This window comes from Nicotiana sylvestris, chromosome 11, assembly GCF_000393655.2.
Source record: "Nicotiana sylvestris chromosome 11, ASM39365v2, whole genome shotgun sequence".
In the NCBI taxonomy this organism is placed as follows: Eukaryota; Viridiplantae; Streptophyta; class Magnoliopsida; order Solanales; family Solanaceae; genus Nicotiana; species Nicotiana sylvestris.
This window is the reverse complement of record NC_091067.1, coordinates 69,757,018-69,775,372: the sequence shown is the minus strand read 5'-3', so window position 1 is coordinate 69,775,372 and position 18,355 is coordinate 69,757,018. Positions and strand designations below refer to the sequence as shown.

General features: G+C 34.6%; 3 protein-coding genes across 3 annotated transcripts; 1 reads left to right on the top strand and 2 right to left on the bottom strand.

Annotated features, from left to right (window-relative positions):
• Positions 1-1,198: 1,198 nt before the first annotated feature.
• On the bottom strand, positions 1,199-1,778 carry LOC104227737 (bZIP transcription factor 11-like). Its single transcript, XM_070161344.1, has 3 exons — positions 1,711-1,778; positions 1,649-1,671; positions 1,199-1,614 (listed from the first exon to the last, which is right to left on the bottom strand). The coding sequence occupies exons 1-3, from the start codon at positions 1,776-1,778 to the stop codon at positions 1,199-1,201; spliced, it is 507 nt and encodes a 168-aa protein (XP_070017445.1).
• Positions 1,779-3,923: 2,145 nt separating this feature from the next.
• On the bottom strand, positions 3,924-9,234 carry LOC104227735 (mitogen-activated protein kinase homolog NTF3-like). The gene is made up of 3 exons (XM_009780041.2): positions 8,911-9,234; positions 8,262-8,694; positions 3,924-4,830 (listed from the first exon to the last, which is right to left on the bottom strand). The coding sequence occupies exons 2-3, from the start codon at positions 8,682-8,684 to the stop codon at positions 4,135-4,137; spliced, it is 1,119 nt and encodes a 372-aa protein (XP_009778343.1). The 5' UTR covers positions 8,685-8,694; positions 8,911-9,234; the 3' UTR covers positions 3,924-4,134.
• A 1,750-nt stretch (positions 9,235-10,984) lies between these two features.
• LOC138881140 (uncharacterized) lies at positions 10,985-14,593 on the top strand. Its single transcript, XM_070161343.1, has 10 exons — positions 10,985-11,680; positions 11,782-11,955; positions 12,167-12,298; positions 12,378-12,483; positions 12,643-12,736; positions 12,821-12,885; positions 12,938-13,265; positions 13,363-13,429; positions 13,933-13,943; positions 14,035-14,593. The coding sequence occupies exons 1-10, from the start codon at positions 10,985-10,987 to the stop codon at positions 14,591-14,593; spliced, it is 2,232 nt and encodes a 743-aa protein (XP_070017444.1).
• The last annotated feature ends 3,762 nt before the right edge of the window (positions 14,594-18,355 follow it).

Genomic DNA, 18,355 nt, shown 5'->3' with positions numbered 1-18,355 from the left:
AAAGCAAGGTGATTTCGCAAGCAATTTATGTATGATTTGAGTGTGCACTCCTGAAGCTACTTGAACGAGATAGAAGAACCAGTTCCATTGTGTCTGTCTTTTACTCTAGTTCAATTGTAGTAGGTAGTTTAAAGTTGTACCTTTGAGCTTTCATAGAAGCAATTGTATTAGGTACCTAGAGTGTTCAAGTTATAGTTAACTTGAAGTTGTCGCAACAGTTGAGGTTGTGCGCCACAACGGGATCAGAGTTAATCCTTAGGTTTACAAAGAGTTTTCGTAAATGCTATTTTGGCTCAGTGATTTTAGTGGAAGTTTGGGAAAATCCTACTGAGTAGTAGATCGTGTTTTTTTCACCTTTTGAGCCAGGTGTTTTCCACGTAAAAATCTCTATGTTCTTTATTTTATGTACTTATTATTCTGCAAACAGTATTAGTTAGAACACCTAGAAGAACCAGGTTCTTCTATAGCGAAAATTGGGTACCACACAAATCACCCCCCTCCTCTTGTGTGGTATTGACGCTTAAAACATCACAGTTTATGTGAACCTATTTTCTTTTTGGTCCGTTCCGAAAAGAATGACCCTTTCTAAATTTAGTAACAATTTAGCTTAAAATTATAATTTTATCCTTAATGAGAAGTTTTTATAACCACACAAATATTTTAGACCCCTTTTTGACTTGTTTAGGACCACAAATTCCAAAAGTCTTAATTTTTTCTTAAACTTCGTACTCAGTCAAACAGGTTCACATAAATTGGAACGTAGGAAGTAATTGTTAAGATTAATTATTTAGTTAGGTATGAATATCGGTAAAAATAAATTTATATCCACAAGGTATTCCATTCCATAGATACAACTCATAAGATTAGGCAACTAAATGAAAATTTGTGCCAAGTTCTAGGGACTAAAGATGTAATTTGACCAAATGACAACAATAACAATAGCAATAATAGTAATACAATAATAAGTATAATAATTTTAAAAAATGATGGGAGAGAAAGAACACCGATCATAAACAAGTTAAAACAAGTAAAAGATCCACAACCATACGTTTCAATATTATCAGTAGTATACATGATCCAACCGGCATGCTCATCTTCTTTGACTCGTTATAATTTTCCCTTATTAGGAATAATAATAACAACATATACACTAGCATTATAATATTACGCAGATCAATCACCATCCAATATTATTAAATCAGTAGTGATAAAGCATATGAGCAGATGCCATGATTGGCTGATTTTGGTACATAAAGTTCCACGGATTGTTCACAAAAGTTTCAGGATAGTTGTGATCCTCAAATATTGTTCCATTATTGTTGATGTAGCTGAGGATGTCATTGAGAGAATGCAACCTTTGGTTAAGTTCCATCATCTGAACTCTTAAAACAGTGTTCTCTGCCTCCACAGTAGCATAGTTCTGTGTTGCCAAATTGATACTTGTTATGATCTTGATATTCTCTTCCTTCAATTGTTCTACTTGTGACATCATATCATACAAATGCTTCTGTTTTCTCATTCTTGATCTTCTTGCTGATTCCCTGTTTGATACCATTCTCTTCCTTTTCCTTTCATTCATCAAATCTCCTGAAGAAGATGAAGTCATATATATTCCTATATACTTATTATATATTTACACCAAGAAGACGCAGGACCCCAGAAAAGTACTTACTAGTAGATAGACAAGTGATTTATGAAAAAACGTAGAACCAGTAGAGGAAAACAACAGAGAAAGATTGAACAAGATGGGTCCTACGTCTAAGTGAACAACTTATCATAAACCCACAAAGGAGGATTTCACTCGCAACTGGAGACATCAATTCACAAACTATGCAGCCATCAATTACAGAGAAGGAGCCTCAGATCTATAAAATAGAGACCAACCTCAAAAACAAAAAAATTAACAACAGAGTAACAATAGTTGGGAAACTAAAGATTCGACAGACAAAGGGGAGAAGAGAAGAAGAGGAAGGGATTGATGTTGAGGTTGTGGACTGATTTAAAGGCACAAAAAGGTGGACAAGAGAAATGAAAAGGGTACCAAGAAAGTAAAAATTTGAAGGAAAATTGAGGAAAAAAGTGAATAGGTGGGATCTCCGAGGAGAGTAGGTGGGTGAATGGTGGTTCAGGTATTTTTCGATTTATATGGAGTAAAAGCTACTCCCCCACTCCGTTTCAATTTAAGTGAAAGTTTTTTGGCATGTAATTTAAGAAAAAAAAAAATTTGGAATTTGTAATTCTAAACAAATCAAAATTGGGGTCAAAGTATTTGTGTGGTTATAACAGTTTCTCATTAAAGATAAAATTGGAATTCTAAGCTAAATCGTTTTCAAATTTAAAAAGAAATTATTCTTTTTGGAACGTACTAAGAAGGAAATAAGTTCACATAAATTGAAACGAAGAAAATACAAGTACGACTTGTCTTCAAGTATGTAAAACCACGTGTATGCCACTCTATGTACGAAGCACTCTATATGGTTCTCAACCATACTCAAAGTCATCAACTCAATGTCGAATTAGAAATATGGGTCTCAATTTTTTGAATCAGTTTCATCTTTCTCCTTCACCCGGTGAACTATCAGCCAGAAAGACATCAAAAGCCACGCCGCAAGCAGATACAAATAGTGTCGTGCGCGCCCAGAGGCGGATGCAATGTGGTAGCTACGAGTTCAATTGAACCCATAACTTTCGATGCGGAGTAGAAATTTATGTGTAAAAATTCATTAAAATTGCCAAAATTAATAGATTTGAACCCATAACTTTAAAAATATAATGGGTTCAATATTAAAAATTTTAAAAGTTAAACCCATAGAGTTTAATTCCTGAATCCGCTTCTGTGCTTGCCGACAACACCGTGCGCGCAGATCCTGACGTGAAAGACAAAGTTGTTGCCAACAGACCTATTTCTACCTTGTAGAAAACTAAGTCCTTTTTCATTGTAAATATAGAATAGTTTCATTTCTTTTACTTTCAGTGTGCTCCTACAGCTTAGATAGGTCAACTCATATAACTTTGGTTTATTTTTTTTAAGCATTATTAAAAAAATTTAATAATGCAGGTCAGGGGCCGTCCGTCCAGGCTATACAAGTTTTTATGCTTTGTACCAAAAAAAAATTCTATTATGTACTATACTTTTTCTTTGCAATATTGTAAACTTATTATTCATATTATTGGTGTGTGACATCACGAGATGACGGTAAATGATACTATGTATCCAAATATTGCATTCACCAAAACTATACAACACAATACAACATAATATATTATGAAGTAACAAGCATCCAAACAAATTGTAAGTGGAAGTTCTGCAAATGATAGTAAAGTCATGGATAATTACCATGCTATATTAGAAACCAGTATAGCAACAATAGAAAATATAATAGCGAAAAAAAAAGGTCCACCGTGAACCTGCATAGAGCTTTTCAAACAGCAACACCTACCTTGAGAAGTTAAGATTTTCTTGTTTTCCTCCTTTTCTCCTTTATTTATCTTCCAAACAAGAATCTCCAAAGCTCCAACACGCTGACATGTGGAGTTGAGTATTGAAATGGAATGATTCTTTGAAATGCAACAGAAAGCATGACTCATAGGCTGTAGTTACTCATATTCACCAGCCTCTCCAGAATCTGCAAACCAGCAAGCGTCTGGATGCTTAACAGTTCCATTCTATCCTTATCGCATATCCTATCTTTCTCTTTTGGCATATCTCAGTCATCTTCTGACTATTGCTTATTCCCTTCAGATATGCACAACAGCTACCAGCAAGATATGCACCCATAACTATGGCGCACAACTTTCATGGCATATATATCATAACTAACTCAGGGTAGATAGAGGAGGCAACACTAGTTAACATCACAAACAGTGATGCACTAACCAATTAGTATTTAGTACTGGCGTAAATATTCACGAAGCATCAGTAATGTCCATAAATTCCAAAGTCGATCACGTATGAAACCAGAACTATTTACAGAATAGCGACATGCTCAAGAAGTTCAAGGCTGTTGATGCAATATAACTCTTAACATTATTAAAAGACAGAAAATATTTGATAGTATAAAATTACAAAGAGCTCTAATATTATCTAAACAACAACGTTTCATGGTCCGTGTCTTGAAAGGGACAAGCTGAAGCTCACAGAACTACTTCCATAGTTGATGTGGCTGCTTCGGGATGGTAATGTAGTATTTCCTTCCACATCATTTCCCTTATCGTCTGTTCCCCTAAATCCTCATCTATGTCTAGGTCGATAGGAACCTGTGCTGGGGGGTCACATCTTGGATCATATAGGGGAGACATGTATGGATGTTGAAGCGCTTCTGTAACACTTATTCTTTTTGAAGGATCAAACACAAGCATCTTCTGTAGCAGATCAATGGCCAAAGGATGGGCATGGGGATACAGTCGGGAAAAGTGTGCTCCGTAAGAGTATGGAAGTGATTTTATGTAGTTTCTCGCCTTTTGGTTATCAATAAATCTAAGATCTTCTTCCCTCTGGCTGCCAAGGATGTTGATGATCAATTTAAGTTGGTTAAGGCACTCCTTACCTGGAAAGACCGGTTTCCTTCCAAGGAGTTCAGCAAAAATGCAACCAACAGACCATACATCAATGGAAGTTCCATAGTTGTCACAGCAGAGCAGGAGTTCCGGTGCCCTGTACCAGCGCGTAACAACATACTCAGTCATGAACTGGCCCTTGCCATTGCTTGTACGTGCAAGCCCAAAGTCACAAATTTTTAAATCACAGTTAGCATTGATAAGCAGGTTCCCAGGCTTCAAGTCGCGATGAAGAATGTTTGCAGAATGGAGATACTTCACACCTCGAAGCAACTGCATGCAAATGCCAATTTAGCTTTCAGAAGAGAAAAAGGTAAAATCGACAAATCTGATACCTAGGAGATTTTGTCAATCTTTTTTCTATGAATAAACTCCAACCCCCACGGCCCCCAAACCGGCCAGGAGTTGATAATGGCACTTTTCCCACTTTACTCCCTTGGTGACTCAAACCTCTAACCTCATAGTTGTGTGGAATATCTGTTATACCGCATCCAATTCTATTTAGATTACAATTAGCTCCTAGTTCTGACTTCTAATACATATATATGGCATACAACTCACAAAATTCATAAGATTGATCTCCGATTTATCCATTTGGGAGCAGAATGAGAAAAGAGAAGGAGCAGATGATACATCCTGACTCTGGATATATACTCCCCCATCAAATGACAAAAGTGTTCCATCATGGGGCATGTTTTGGGCAAGACATGAAGAATTAACCAAAGAAAGCCATATGGTTGTTCACTTCGAAAATTTCTGTTGCTCAAGACGAAGCTAACTAGACATGGAACCAAGACCCAAATTAAAAAAATGGGAAAGAAGTAGACTACGGATTAGCAGAATTTTGCAGAAGTATAAATGGGCAAAAACGACAGTAAAGATTGAGATAACTTTTGACACGTTTAGTGTTCTTGAAGGTGTAAGGAGAGGCAAAAGCTCTTAAAACAAGGCAACAAGGACCTCACCGGAATATTGGCTTGAAAAGATGAAACTGCGAAAAAGGGGAAAACTTTTCCAAACAAGGCCACAAGGACCTCAGTGACAAATTTCTTAAAGAATTGGTTTTGGTCCTTTACTGCAAGATATGGATGAGCGGTATCGGAAAAACATCATGCAACAAGAAGTTTGTCTGGAAAAAGAATGACCTCCCATAGAAAAGAGATAGTACTTATAGAGAATATGGTAGTGAAATGCATGTCTACACACATGGTGTGATAATGCAGAGTTAGGTGTTTGTATTAGAAATTAGAAATCAGGAACGCTGGTGGAAGAAGACTAGAGTATGCAAAGGGGTTGAGGTGGAGAGCAATTTGAAAGGAAGTCTAGGAAGAGTTTGATGGGTCTTCAGAGAGTAGTAGTCCGACTTGAATGGTCGTACTCTCATGAGGAATGGGCCTGGACAAAGGAAATCCTGATATAAGAATCTGATAGAGAACTGAAGTCAGCCAAGTATCCCAGCTTTTTCATCTTCTTCCTTTCATAAAGAGGTGTATGCACTAGCCCTTTTTTTTGGGTGGGGGTGGGGGGTGGGGGGTGGGGGTGGGGTGTGTGTGTGGGGGGGGGGGGTTAAGTGAATAATACGCAATAACCACTAATTAATAACCTACTTAATATCCTGATATAAGAATCTGATAGAGATCTTTTTTTTTTCCTGGGATTTCAGGGGTAAGCCAAAGAATGTACTTACAAAATAATGATTTACATTCAGTTCATCAAACGTAATTTGCATTCCAGACATAAGGGAATTTCAGGTTGTTTTCATCATAGATAATTTCATAGCCGATTCAACTGAGAAGTTTATTTTTGTGCTTCAAGTTATTTGATTTATCAAGCAAGAGAGATCTCAGTTCTAATGTTCCTTAGTATGTACAAGGCTTGAAAAAGTTCACTTCTTTTTTCCATTACAAATGGAAGAGTGAGTATAATACTTGAAAGTAATGTAAATCTGAAGCTTCTATTACTCTTTTAAGAAAAAATGAAGAAATGCCACCATGAAACAGAACAACCAGATGGTAACATAGATCTTGCTCAGATTTTGGGTATATAACCAGAGAAGACACTTTATGAAGAACTAGGATGACAGGAATACAAGAAACTGCAGTTCATTAGTTATGGAAAATAGTTGGTTCTTCTCTCTTTCCACTGGGAAACTTGAGAGAACGAAAATCTATCCAATAGAGAATACTCTTCTGCTTTGACATTGACATTTGGATTCCCATCTCATTTCCATCTGCTTGAAGAGCTTAACAGTTGGTGCACTTAAGGGTGATGCTGCTGCCCTTTGAAGCTGTTTCTGGCCTTATGATTATTTTAACCAAGAGCAGTGTTTTCGCTGTAAATGCAGACAGCCTGATTGAAGGTCTTGCTGGGATTCTGGCTGTAAGACTGAAAATTTCCCTACTTCTATTTGGAACTTCCTAAGCAAGGATGTTGATGTTTGTCAAAGCATTATTGATAAGTGTGAGATGAAGCCTAACTCCCTGGAAGAGACAACACAAGTCTCGCACTGTTGTAGATGGATTCCCTACCTACTTGATGTCTTTGTTGTCCATTCCATTAAAGGTGGAAAAGAGAACTAACAGATAATGGTTTGGGAAGGTAATGCTACTGACAGGAAGATGCACTTAGTTAAATGGCGAAAGATCTCTAGGAAAAAAAACAGGCCCAAGTCTTGGAAGTTAAGAGATCTTAAACTACACAATAAGTGCTTGTTATTTAAACAGTTGTGGAAGTTGAATGATGGTAAAGATGTTGTATGGAAATCAATTGTTATCACTAAATACGGCAAACAAGGCTCTTGGGATCCAAAACCTGTCTACTCGCCCTATGAGTAGCTGCTTAGAAACATATTATGAATCTTTTGGGGGGATTTTAAAAAAGTAATAATCCTAAAAGTGGGATATTGGAAAATAAATTAGATTCTGCCTAACAGCTGGTGTGAAGAAAGGTTGCTTAAGGATGTTTTTCCTTTATCTATTCAGTATAGTCAGAGATAAAGATTGCCTGTTGGAGAATGCATCTCTGACTCAGGGTGGAAGTTATCCAGTTTAGATGAAAATTCAATCAGTGGACGATAGTTGAAGCTGGTGATTTTTTGCAGAAAAAGCAGAATGTAATTTTGGAAGCAGGAAAGAAAGAGCTTTTACCAAAGTAAAAGTTGAATAAAAGTTTTTATACCATTATAAATAAATAAGAAAAGAGCTTAACAGCGAGAGGATCCTTAAACTTGGCCCTTCATGAAAAAGCTCAAACGGCATTCAGAATTTCAAAGCTAGTAGACTATGTTGCTCGGACTCTCCGAAAATGTCGTCAGGTGCGTGTCGGAACCTCCAAAAACAGTGTATTTTTGGAGAATCTGATATGGGTGCGGCAACATTTTGGAGAGTCCGCGCAACATAGCTAGTACAAGACAACCATAAATGAGAAAGAAGGAAAAATATAAACATCAGAAGGCTGCCAAGTAGCAACCAATGACTATATTTTGGCTAATATCCTCATATTCATATTGACTAAAACTGGAAATTTCCTTCCGACAACCACAACATCAAAATATCACACTTATCTGATTTAAAGCAGAAAAGTCAAGTTCTACGAACCAATTCCTCAGCATAAACTACTTCAGTTTACATAGTATGACAAAGTAAATCATGTTGAAGATGCATTTCAAAAGATTGCAGGTAAATATAGCTAGTGCTCTCAGGTACCTGGAATAGGAAATACTGGCAATGGTTGTTTGTGAGTGTTTGAGGGGATTTGATGATCTGATGTAAATCTGTATCCATTAACTCATAAACCAAATAAACATCTTTAAAACTTGTCTTGTGGATTGGCATCATAACATCTTTCAAAGCAATCACATTTTCGTGCCTAAGATGGCGAAGGAGCTTTATTTCACGCAAAGTTCTCAGGGAGTCAATATGATTATCAAAGGCACTGTTTATCTTCTTGATTGCAACCTTCTCACTGGTTTCCTTGTTAACAGAAGAGCAAACAATTCCATATGCTCCTCTACCAATTGGTTTGATGGGAACATACTTTGTGTCAATCTCAAACAAAGATTGCCACATCGAATAGTAATGTTTCCCCGGGGTTCTAATCCCATTTGGAGGTTCAACTGGAGTTGCCATATTCCTAAATCTGTTGAAAACCAGGCCAAATATTTAAGAGACAACTTTAAAAATAAGAACTTTAAAAGGAACAAATATCCAATATGCACCCCTAAAAATAGAAACTTCAAAAGCAGTAAAAGAAGCAAAATCAAATATGAACCCATTAAAATAAAAGCACAAAAAAGAAGCAAATCCAAATATGCAACCATAATAAAAATAGAAACTTTAAGCAGAAAGCACTCACCTTTAACTATCCAACACCTTGAGTCACTTCAATAAACTAAGTACATCTTCAACCCCATCTCACAAAGTTTCAATCTTTGTAACAAATCTTCATAGCAATCCTGTTTTCAAGAAATTCCCATCATCCACTTGGGTTGAGCAACCTCACTATTCTGCCTCAAATTTATCCAAATCCAATAACCCGAGTTAGTTCAACTACTACAACACAGCTTTCTATTAATATATCCTAGAGGTATTAGATCAGGAAAGATCCAAATTAATATGCCTCGCTGTTCTGTGGTTTCTACAATAAGTGTGATAATTAATACATAAAGAAGGCAAGGGTATAACATATATACCAAATTCCCGTGTCAACTTAAAGAAAAGGTTGAATCGTTATGTTGTCAACATCATCCGAAAACTGAAATTGAATTAGCAGATTTGGTCCGTTTTAAAAAGAATGAACTCTTATTAAATTAAATTTGATAATAATTTAACTTAAAATTTATAATTTGAAAATATTTTACCATTATATAAATATTCTGGTCCTCTTTTTAACTTATTTAAAATTACAATTTCCAGAAGTCTTATTCTATGCTCAATGGAATAGGTTAAGTAAATTGGAATGGAGGGAGTAACACTTAAGACATTCTCACTCTATTTTGGACTCTCTGAGTGTGCACTGTTCTAAGTGCCAATTTTGTGTTGGATCCACAGGCCATCTTACGTGGGGCTAAGTTCACCAGTAGCCACTTTTACGCCTATTAATTTATTACTCCTTCCGTTTTAAATTAGACCAAATATATTTTTTTTAGTCTGTTCCAAAATAATTGACACATTTTTAAAGTAATTTTTGCATTCCTATGCCACATAGGAAACCTTTTTACCCTCAATATTTAAAGTTTGACTTAATTACACTTAGTATACCAAATTACTATTTCTATACCATAATTAATTAAGGATATAATTAATGAGATGTTTTTTACTCCTTAATTAAAGGATTTCTGTTTAATTCCAGTATCTCCACTCATCCCTTACTTTCTCTCTCCTAACCTCTCAGTCCCGTACCCATGTTCTTTTTACCCATACCCACGTTCTTTTTACCATTTTTCATCTTCTGAAACCACCCAATCTCCCTCTATAATCACAGAAAATTGAAGAAACCCTTCAAACAAATTTGTTCCCTATTTTACTCCAGTTGAAGTTCATCAATGAAGAACAACAAAGCTTCAAAAAAGAGTCCTAAAAATCAGCAGTAGCTGATATACCCTCCTTTGATTTGGGTGTTTTATCCCCAAAATCACCCAAAAAGCAAGGCAAATCCCCACATGCAATTGTAGAGACTACTCATAGTTCCTCTCTCCGACAAATCAGAGCCGAGATGAGAACCAAACAAAAACACAATGTAGATACTGGAGAAACTTCTACACCAGTCAAACAAGTTAAACGAAAAGGAAAAGAGATTTCTGTAGACGACGACTTTGTAGAAGAGGTCCCTAATCTTCGAACAGGAAAGAAAGCAAAGGTGTCTCCTGGTTCGAAAAATCTAAAAATGAAGAAACATTCAAAAAAAATACCCTAGAATTGTTCAGAACCAATCATTGGCGAAGGTAAACATTTATTAGTTTCGTTTCTAATTTTTTTTGTTTGGTTTAGGATGGTAAATCTGTGTTCTACATGTTTTAGACAAGTGTAGATTAATTGTCTTAATTTTGAAGATTATTTGTAGTTGTGATGTTCTGCTTTTATAGTTTTAGATATTTTGTAGTTTTTTTTGTAGTTATACTGTTAGGTAACTTGTAATATTTGAAGCAGAATTGTAGTTATCTTTTGTTGCTGCCTTTTTGTAGAAAATGCTTTAAATTGTAGATATTATGTAATCATTTGTAGTTATGTTGTAGATAAAATGTAGATGAATTTATCCTTTTTATGCATTTTATTAATGTGAATTAATTTATTATTTGTGCAGAATGGACATTTTTTGCCCCACATAATGTTGATTATGGGGTGCTTAGATTCCACACTTTGTGTGATCCTAACATTCCTAGCTAGATTAAAGAGCTTCTATCCTCAAATGGTTTGAATCTTTTCAAAAGATGTGTTTTGGATACTTATTGTCTCTTCCCACCATATGCATGCAAAACCAAGTCATTCATCTTCTGATGAAGTATGAATTGGCCAAATCCAATGAATCATATTTTTCTGTACAGTTAAAGGGTGAATTAAATTTTGGATTGCGTGAGTTTGCATTAATTACTGGTCTAAGATGTGTTACCCAGGTTACTGATTTTATTTATACTCCCACTTATATTAGCAAAATAATGAGCAGTTATTTTCCTAACAAATTAAGTGTGGAGAAGTCTTATTTGAAACAGATAGTAAACACTAGATCCTGGGTAAACGATGGGGATGCGGTGAAGTTGTACATCCTTTATCTTTTAGAATTTTTCATTTGTCCTTCGGACAAAGATCATGTTTCTTTTGTAGATCACTTTAGGTTCTATTTGGTAGAATCTGGGCAGTATGAGTCATACCCATGGGGTATTAAATCTTTCACCCAGATGATGGAATCTGTTAGGCACAAACTAAATCCGTATGTACATTCTTATCTCATATGGGGATGCTCACTAGCATTGCAAGTATGGCTTTATGAGTGTTCCTCTACTGTCAGCACTGATCTAGCTACAAGGTGTTCTAACTCAATACCTCGCATACTAAGATGGTCAACTACTAAGGGGCAGATTTGGTTAGCTGTCTTTGAAGAGAAGATGATAAAGCATGAGTGGATAAAGGTATAGTTTCTTTTATTACGATTATACATTTACCTTCAACATATCTACAAGTATTCTACATTTTCTGCCTTGATCAAACTAATTTATTTTTCCTCATTCAGTTTACCAATATATTTGAATCTGGAGAAGAGATTGCAGTGCTGATTTTGCCCGACAAAATTGAGTACAAAGTTCAAGATGGTGAACAAACATCTGAGGTTCCCAATGTTGATCCTCCTACGTTGGAACCCAAACAAACAGATGGAGAAGAGAGGAGTCTATTGCTGAGAAGATCAGTAAATTAAAAAAAGGAATTGAGCAGGTAATACATATAAACTACAATATATCTACATCTTATCTACAATATATCTACATTTCATAAACTATCTACCAAATATCTACAAATTTGTAAATTCTGATATATATCTTTATATAATTGCATATGTTTTTGCATTGTATGTTAGGACATATTATGAAGTTAACAACTTACTATATTGTAACTTGTAGGTTGATAGAAAGCTTGAAGATTTTAGGAAAGCTATCTTTGTAGAACTCGATAGCCTTCGAGTGTTTATAAATGATTCTGTGCAGTCTGTTTTGCAAATGATAAACATTAGAAATGTGCAAGATGATGCAAAGGTAAGATCTGGATTTTATTTTTATAGCAAAATAATTTAGACAATGAAAAAATATATACAAATTAACATAAAACATTCAGTTTGCTGGCCGTTCAACAAAAAACAATGACCAACAAAAAGACTTGAACAATCAGCATTTTCAGTTCAATATTGGGGAACAAGTGCAAGAAAGCACCAGCAAAACAGGTATCTACAAAATACCTACAAAATATCTACAATTTGTGTCAGTATATAATTAACATATGTACACTTATCCACAAAATATCTACAATTTTGCTACACATATACTACACCTTTCAAGCCATCATTATCCAGTATTATTTACTATTTTTTATTATAAAACAGAACATGTTGAAGGTGCAGTTGGTCAAGAAAATCTTCCATCACATGGTGATTTATATACACATTTTCAAGTTGCAGCTGATAAAGACAAAAGCAGGTATCATACTGTCACTCAGAGATATTTTCTTGTTGTTTATAAATTTTAACATTCTTGTTAAAATTGTTATGAATTGTGTTACAGTTACGGAAGATATCAATGCATAGTCCCCAATTCACGGAGTGACAGTAACAACTTAGTCAGAACAGGTCATTGAGGAATATGACAATGAAGGTGCAGATGCACAGTATGTGGATCTAGGTGATTCAGAAGAATCAGGAGTTGAGAAGAATGGGGTCACACTAGATGATTTTGAGTTGCCCGACAACTTATCCCAGTTGGTTATGTTTGACGAGCCCATACAAGATGATGCAACACCTATGCATCCGGGGAGAACAAGGCATCCGAGAAAGCATGCCCGATCACCATTTATCCCTCTATACAGTTCTGGGTACAGCAGCTCGGTTGGACCTAAAATTTTCTACCTCAAGCACCCTTTTACTACTATTATTGGTGAAAATGTAGATCCGGATATTTTAGAAAACTTCAACAAGTGGTTATACCAGTCTAGCGACAAAGGTTCAAAGAGGTATGAATGCATAATTTGACACTTTCATTTCAGCATTTATCTTTTACATATCTAATTCAATCTACAATATTTTTTTGTCATTTATTTGTTGTTACAGGAAGAAGGCTCTGTTTTTCATAAAGGATAACCAAATTAAGCCTTGGTTAGACCTTGGAGTGGAAAAGGTTGATAAGAAGGAATGATTCTTTTCGCTGGCTCACCCCGGACAAGTCCTCAAGGACTTGGTAAGTATCAAAGAGTCTATTCCCAAGATATGATTTGTAGATATTTTGTCTTCTGTTTTGTAGATAATATATGAAGATGACTTGTAGTATAAAGTGTAGATATGGTGTAGACATGATTGTAAATGTTGTCTTTCTTGTATGTAGTATAATTAATATTTAGGTTTCATGTTATGTATCATATTTGAAGATTATTTATAATATAAATTCTATATGTATTTTGTGGATAGAATAGTTTTATTGCTGTATTTACTATTTGTAGTGTAATTATAGTTATTTTGTAGTTTATGTAGAACATTACAAGATTAATTGTAGTCTTAAATGTAGATATAATGTGGACATGATTGTAGGTGCTGTGTTACGTGTTTGCCCAGTAACTATAGGTAAATTGTAGTTATTTTTAGATTAGGTACTTAAACTGTAGGTAAATTGTATATTTACTGTAGGTAAACTATAGGTAAATTTGTTTAAATTGTAGAGCTGTTTTTAGATATCATTGTAGATATTTTTTGTTTCTGTTTTTGTAGTTAATTGTAGTTATGATGTAGGTTTCATGTTGATTATTTGAAGTTGAGTTGCTGTTTATATGCCAACTATTTTTGGGTGCAACACATTAATGTAATAATGTATTACTTGAGGAAAAGAGGCAAGTATGGCCCCAATAACAAGACCAGGTTTACCACAATGGATTATATGTTCAAGACCAGGATAGAACAAATTTATGAAAAGTTTATAAATTCACCTCCACAAGAGAAGTATTCGGTTGTTAAACCCCAAGATGTTGTTGCAGAATATATTTTGGGGTATAGACTACTTGCCAATGTTGCATGGGATGAAGTTGACTATGTCATCATGCTCGTCAATATTAAAGAAAAATTCCATTGGGTGTTGGTCGTTTTCGACATTGTAGACAGGCAACTTTATGCGTATGATTCCATGGTCTCTTCACACAATCATCATGTTGTTGAATACTGTGTCAAAAAGTTTTCTGTTATTATCCCTTTGTATTTGTCATGCACTGGTTTTTATGGGAAGCGTAAGGACATTAACTTCATGAACACAAAGGCATACATCGAGAAACCTGTTACCGACCCTCTTAACATTTAGTGGATGGTTGCAGAGATTCCACAACAAAAAGAAGGGTCACTGTAAAAGATCTATTCTCTCTTTCTATGCATTTAATTCTTTTTTTATTTCTAATTATTTGGTAAATATTTAAAAAAAATTGTGTTTCTGCAGCGATTGTGGTGTATTTGTTGCTGCATTTGCGGAGTATGTTAGCCTTGGAGATTTGTCAATTCCCGCAGAAGATCTTTCTGATATTGACCAACATCGTAGACGCTATAGAGCGCTCCTATGGGACTATGCTACAAAGAAGCAGGAAGATGGGTCAATCAGTGAAAGTGAGGTTACATGCAGACTAGCAAGGAGGAAGGGTGCACCTTCATTGAATGAGAAAACAAGAGTCCAGATAAAGAAGAAGTAGTTTCATGTCTATGTAATTTAGTTGATGCTACTTTGTAGGAGAAGTATAGTACACAACTTTCTGAACATTTCTTTTGTATTTTTATTGTAGCAGACCTTTTGTTTTGTTAATTTCTATCCAGTTTAGTAGTTCACTTGAAAATAACTTTGGTAGTTTTATCTCCAGTTGTTTAATATTTACATCACTTGTTCTTCATTATCTTAAAAGTAGTTATTATGTTGTTAGAATACAAATTATCTACAAAAAAACTTCAAATTATCCACAATCTGAAAATATTGAATGTTGAGATTGTATATAATTTTGTAGTTGAGAATATGTATATAATTTGTAGGAAATACCTCCAGTTGTATTTACTTTCTGTATATAACTGTCAGTTCAAGTTACATTAATTTTTTTAACTTGTAATTATATTATAGATAATAAATATTAACTGATATGTACAGAATGTAAAAAATGGAGGTAGATGATTGATACAATACAGAAAAATATGTTAACAAACACAGAAACAAATTGAAGATAACTACATTATGATCTTTCAAAACTTAAACGTTTACACACAAAAATTCTGTTAACTTGAACACACTAACAATTATTTTGAAATACTATTCTAACTACACGATATTTATTTCTTTTTGGATGCATTCTTGCAAGATCTTTTGTTATGCCCTCACCTCCACAATTGCCACATGACACTTTGTATTTCTTTGACTTTAGTTCATCATATGTTTTGTATCTTTCCTTTTGAGGTCTTCCTGACTGCTTTTTCTCTCCCGTAGGTGGATTTACTACTTCATCAGATATATGTTGTGGCACATTCCATTTGCTTTCATCAGGAAGGGGATTTACTGGTATTTCATATGTACGCAGCAGGCTCTCCCTTGTGAAATATGGAGAGCAATAATTTTCATAAGTTTCATTCTTGTGCCTTAGAGCTGCCAAAGCATGCGGATATGGAAGTTCATCAAGTTGGAACTGGCCACAATTATATTTTTTGCTTTCAAGACACACAATTTACCGCTTCACACCATCTATCACAGTATAGATATGATCTGTTGAAGCCCTCACCTACAATTACATAACAAACAGAGAGAAAAATATTTACAATCATAAAAATAGATTATCTACAATTTATCTACAATGTATTTACAATTATATCTACAAATTGTCTACAATCTACAAATTAGCTACAATTTGTCTACAATCTGGAAACAATGTATATTAATTAATTAATTTTCTGCACCAAGTAAACAGATCTTACCCTAAGTTTCTGAGATAATGTACTGTTTTTCTCCAATTCTTTGTTGAATTTGTACTCAAGGTATGTGAAAGTACCCTTTGCCTTCAATAACTTCTCTTTCATCCAACGTTCAAGAAGTGTCCTCATATACTCTAATATGTCAAATATTGGCAGCTCTCTTGCCTCTTTTGTTACAGCATTCAACAACTCGGCAATGTTTGATGTCATAGTCCAAGTTCTATTCACCGTTGCATGTACTCTTGACCATATATGATAGCCAATATCATAGAGGTATGATTTAACATGCGGGTCTATCTCTTCAATATTCGTCATCCTTTCATTAAATTCATCCAGAGTGTATGACCCTGCTGTAGCAAAGTACAATTCATTTAATTGTAGATGACCCTTCTTGAACTTTGCCCTTATATTTGTCCAAATATGCCACACGCAAGAGTAGTGTGGTACGTTCGAATAGACAATTGATGTTGCCTTCAGGATACTCTCATTCCTATCTGAAACAACACACATTGAAGTTCTTTCACCATATGCTTGCTTGAATTGCTCAAAAAACCACTTCCACGATGCGTCGTTTTCTGAATCAACCACAGCATATGCCAGAGGCAATATTGTACCTACATTATTAATAAAAAAATAATTAATTGGCAGATTTGAAAATGCATATGAAAACACAAATACATATAAGCTACAATATATATATACAAAATATCTACAATGTATCTACAATTTATAAACTGCCTACAAAATAACTACAAAATAACTACAATTTTACATGCTGCATCCATTGTGCTTGCTGTTAGCATAATCCCCCTGTAAGTTGTCTTTAAGAATGTCCCATCAACCACTACTACTGGTCTACAATATTTCCAACCACTTATTGATGTACAAAGAGCAACAAATGCATATAAGAAACATTCATCTGTTGTCTTCTTCAATTTAACAAATGAACCAGGATACATCTTCTCAAGAATATAAAAATATTTTGATAATTTGTTGTAGGAGTCAGCCGGATGACCTCTCAATAACTGTAAAGCCTTTTCTTTTGCCCTCCATGCTTGCATGTAGCTTAGGTTCACTCCGTGTTGGGACAACATGTCAGTTTGTATGTCCTTTGGTGTGTAAACTATCTTAGGATCACAATACTTTGGCATGACCATGCTACCAACTACAGCTGCAGTACGTTTGCGCTGTATGAATGTATCATTCATTAAGGTGCATGTGTGTTGTCGATTGAAACTCCTGATCTTGAACATTGCAGAATCATTAATTGATGTTGCCTTGAAATGCCAATTACAGTTTTCTGCACACATATGAGTCAGTAGCTACAAAAAAATACATTTATAATACATGTTATCAATGTAGATTTAATAAAATGAATGTTTTAACATAAAGTAACACACTATACAATATAACTACTTTTCATCTACATATCACAATAAAAATACTGTTTATAAAGGTCTTTTCATAATTAATATCTTCATACCTTCTGTGGCTAGATCTTTTAACCCTGAATTGGAACTTGTGCATGATAGAATAGTGCCTCATTGCAGTTGCAATTGTTTGCTTGTCTTGATACACTTGTCCTTCTTCGATAACACTTTGTGTACCTTCAGTTATTATTTCACTTTGATATTCCTCTATAACGGGAGAGGCTGGCATATCAAGTAACTATATTGTCCCAGACGAACCTGCATGAAAATAAAGATAAACAGTGTCATATACAATTTTGTAGAATCTTTGTAGATAAATTGTAGATGAATAGAAAATTTTGTAGTCAATTTTTTTTCAACATGATTTGTAGCTTAATTGTAGTATAAATGTAGTAATTTTGTTGATAAGCATGAAAACAATATTGCTTTATACATCCTAAAACTGATTTGTAGTTTATTTGTAGATAAATGTAGGAATTTTGTAGATATTATCGTAAAATCAGACTTCCATAGAATTTGAAATATAACAAACCTGCACTTGTGTTCTCATTTGTAATAGCCAATTCCATATTGAAATCTCGTACACTTATGAGTAACGGATACGATCCTAAGTTTTTATTCTCCTTTTTTGTCTCTATATACACACTAACCCCCACATTATTCCTAATCTCCATTGGAGGACAATTCTCATTCACAAT

Coding starts and splice junctions, on each gene's coding strand:
- LOC104227737 (XM_070161344.1), bottom strand. CDS start 1,778: ATGATAAGTTGTTCACTTAGACGTAGGACCCATCTTGTTCAATCTTTC. Junction 1,672..1,710: donor TCTGTTGTTTTCCTCTACTG/GTTCTACGTTTT, acceptor TCTATCTACTAG/TAAGTACTTTTCTGGGGTCC. Junction 1,615..1,648: donor GTACTTTTCTGGGGTCCTGC/GTCTTCTTGGTG, acceptor ATAAGTATATAG/GAATATATATGACTTCATCT.
- LOC138881140 (XM_070161343.1), top strand. CDS start 10,985: ATGTGTTTTGGATACTTATTGTCTCTTCCCACCATATGCATGCAAAAC. Junction 11,681..11,781: donor TAAAGCATGAGTGGATAAAG/GTATAGTTTCTT, acceptor TTCCTCATTCAG/TTTACCAATATATTTGAATC. Junction 12,299..12,377: donor ATGTGCAAGATGATGCAAAG/GTAAGATCTGGA, acceptor TAAAACATTCAG/TTTGCTGGCCGTTCAACAAA.
- LOC104227735 (XM_009780041.2), bottom strand. CDS start 8,684: ATGGCAACTCCAGTTGAACCTCCAAATGGGATTAGAACCCCGGGGAAA. Junction 4,831..8,261: donor GCCAGTATTTCCTATTCCAG/GTACCTGAGAGC, acceptor ATTTGCATGCAG/TTGCTTCGAGGTGTGAAGTA.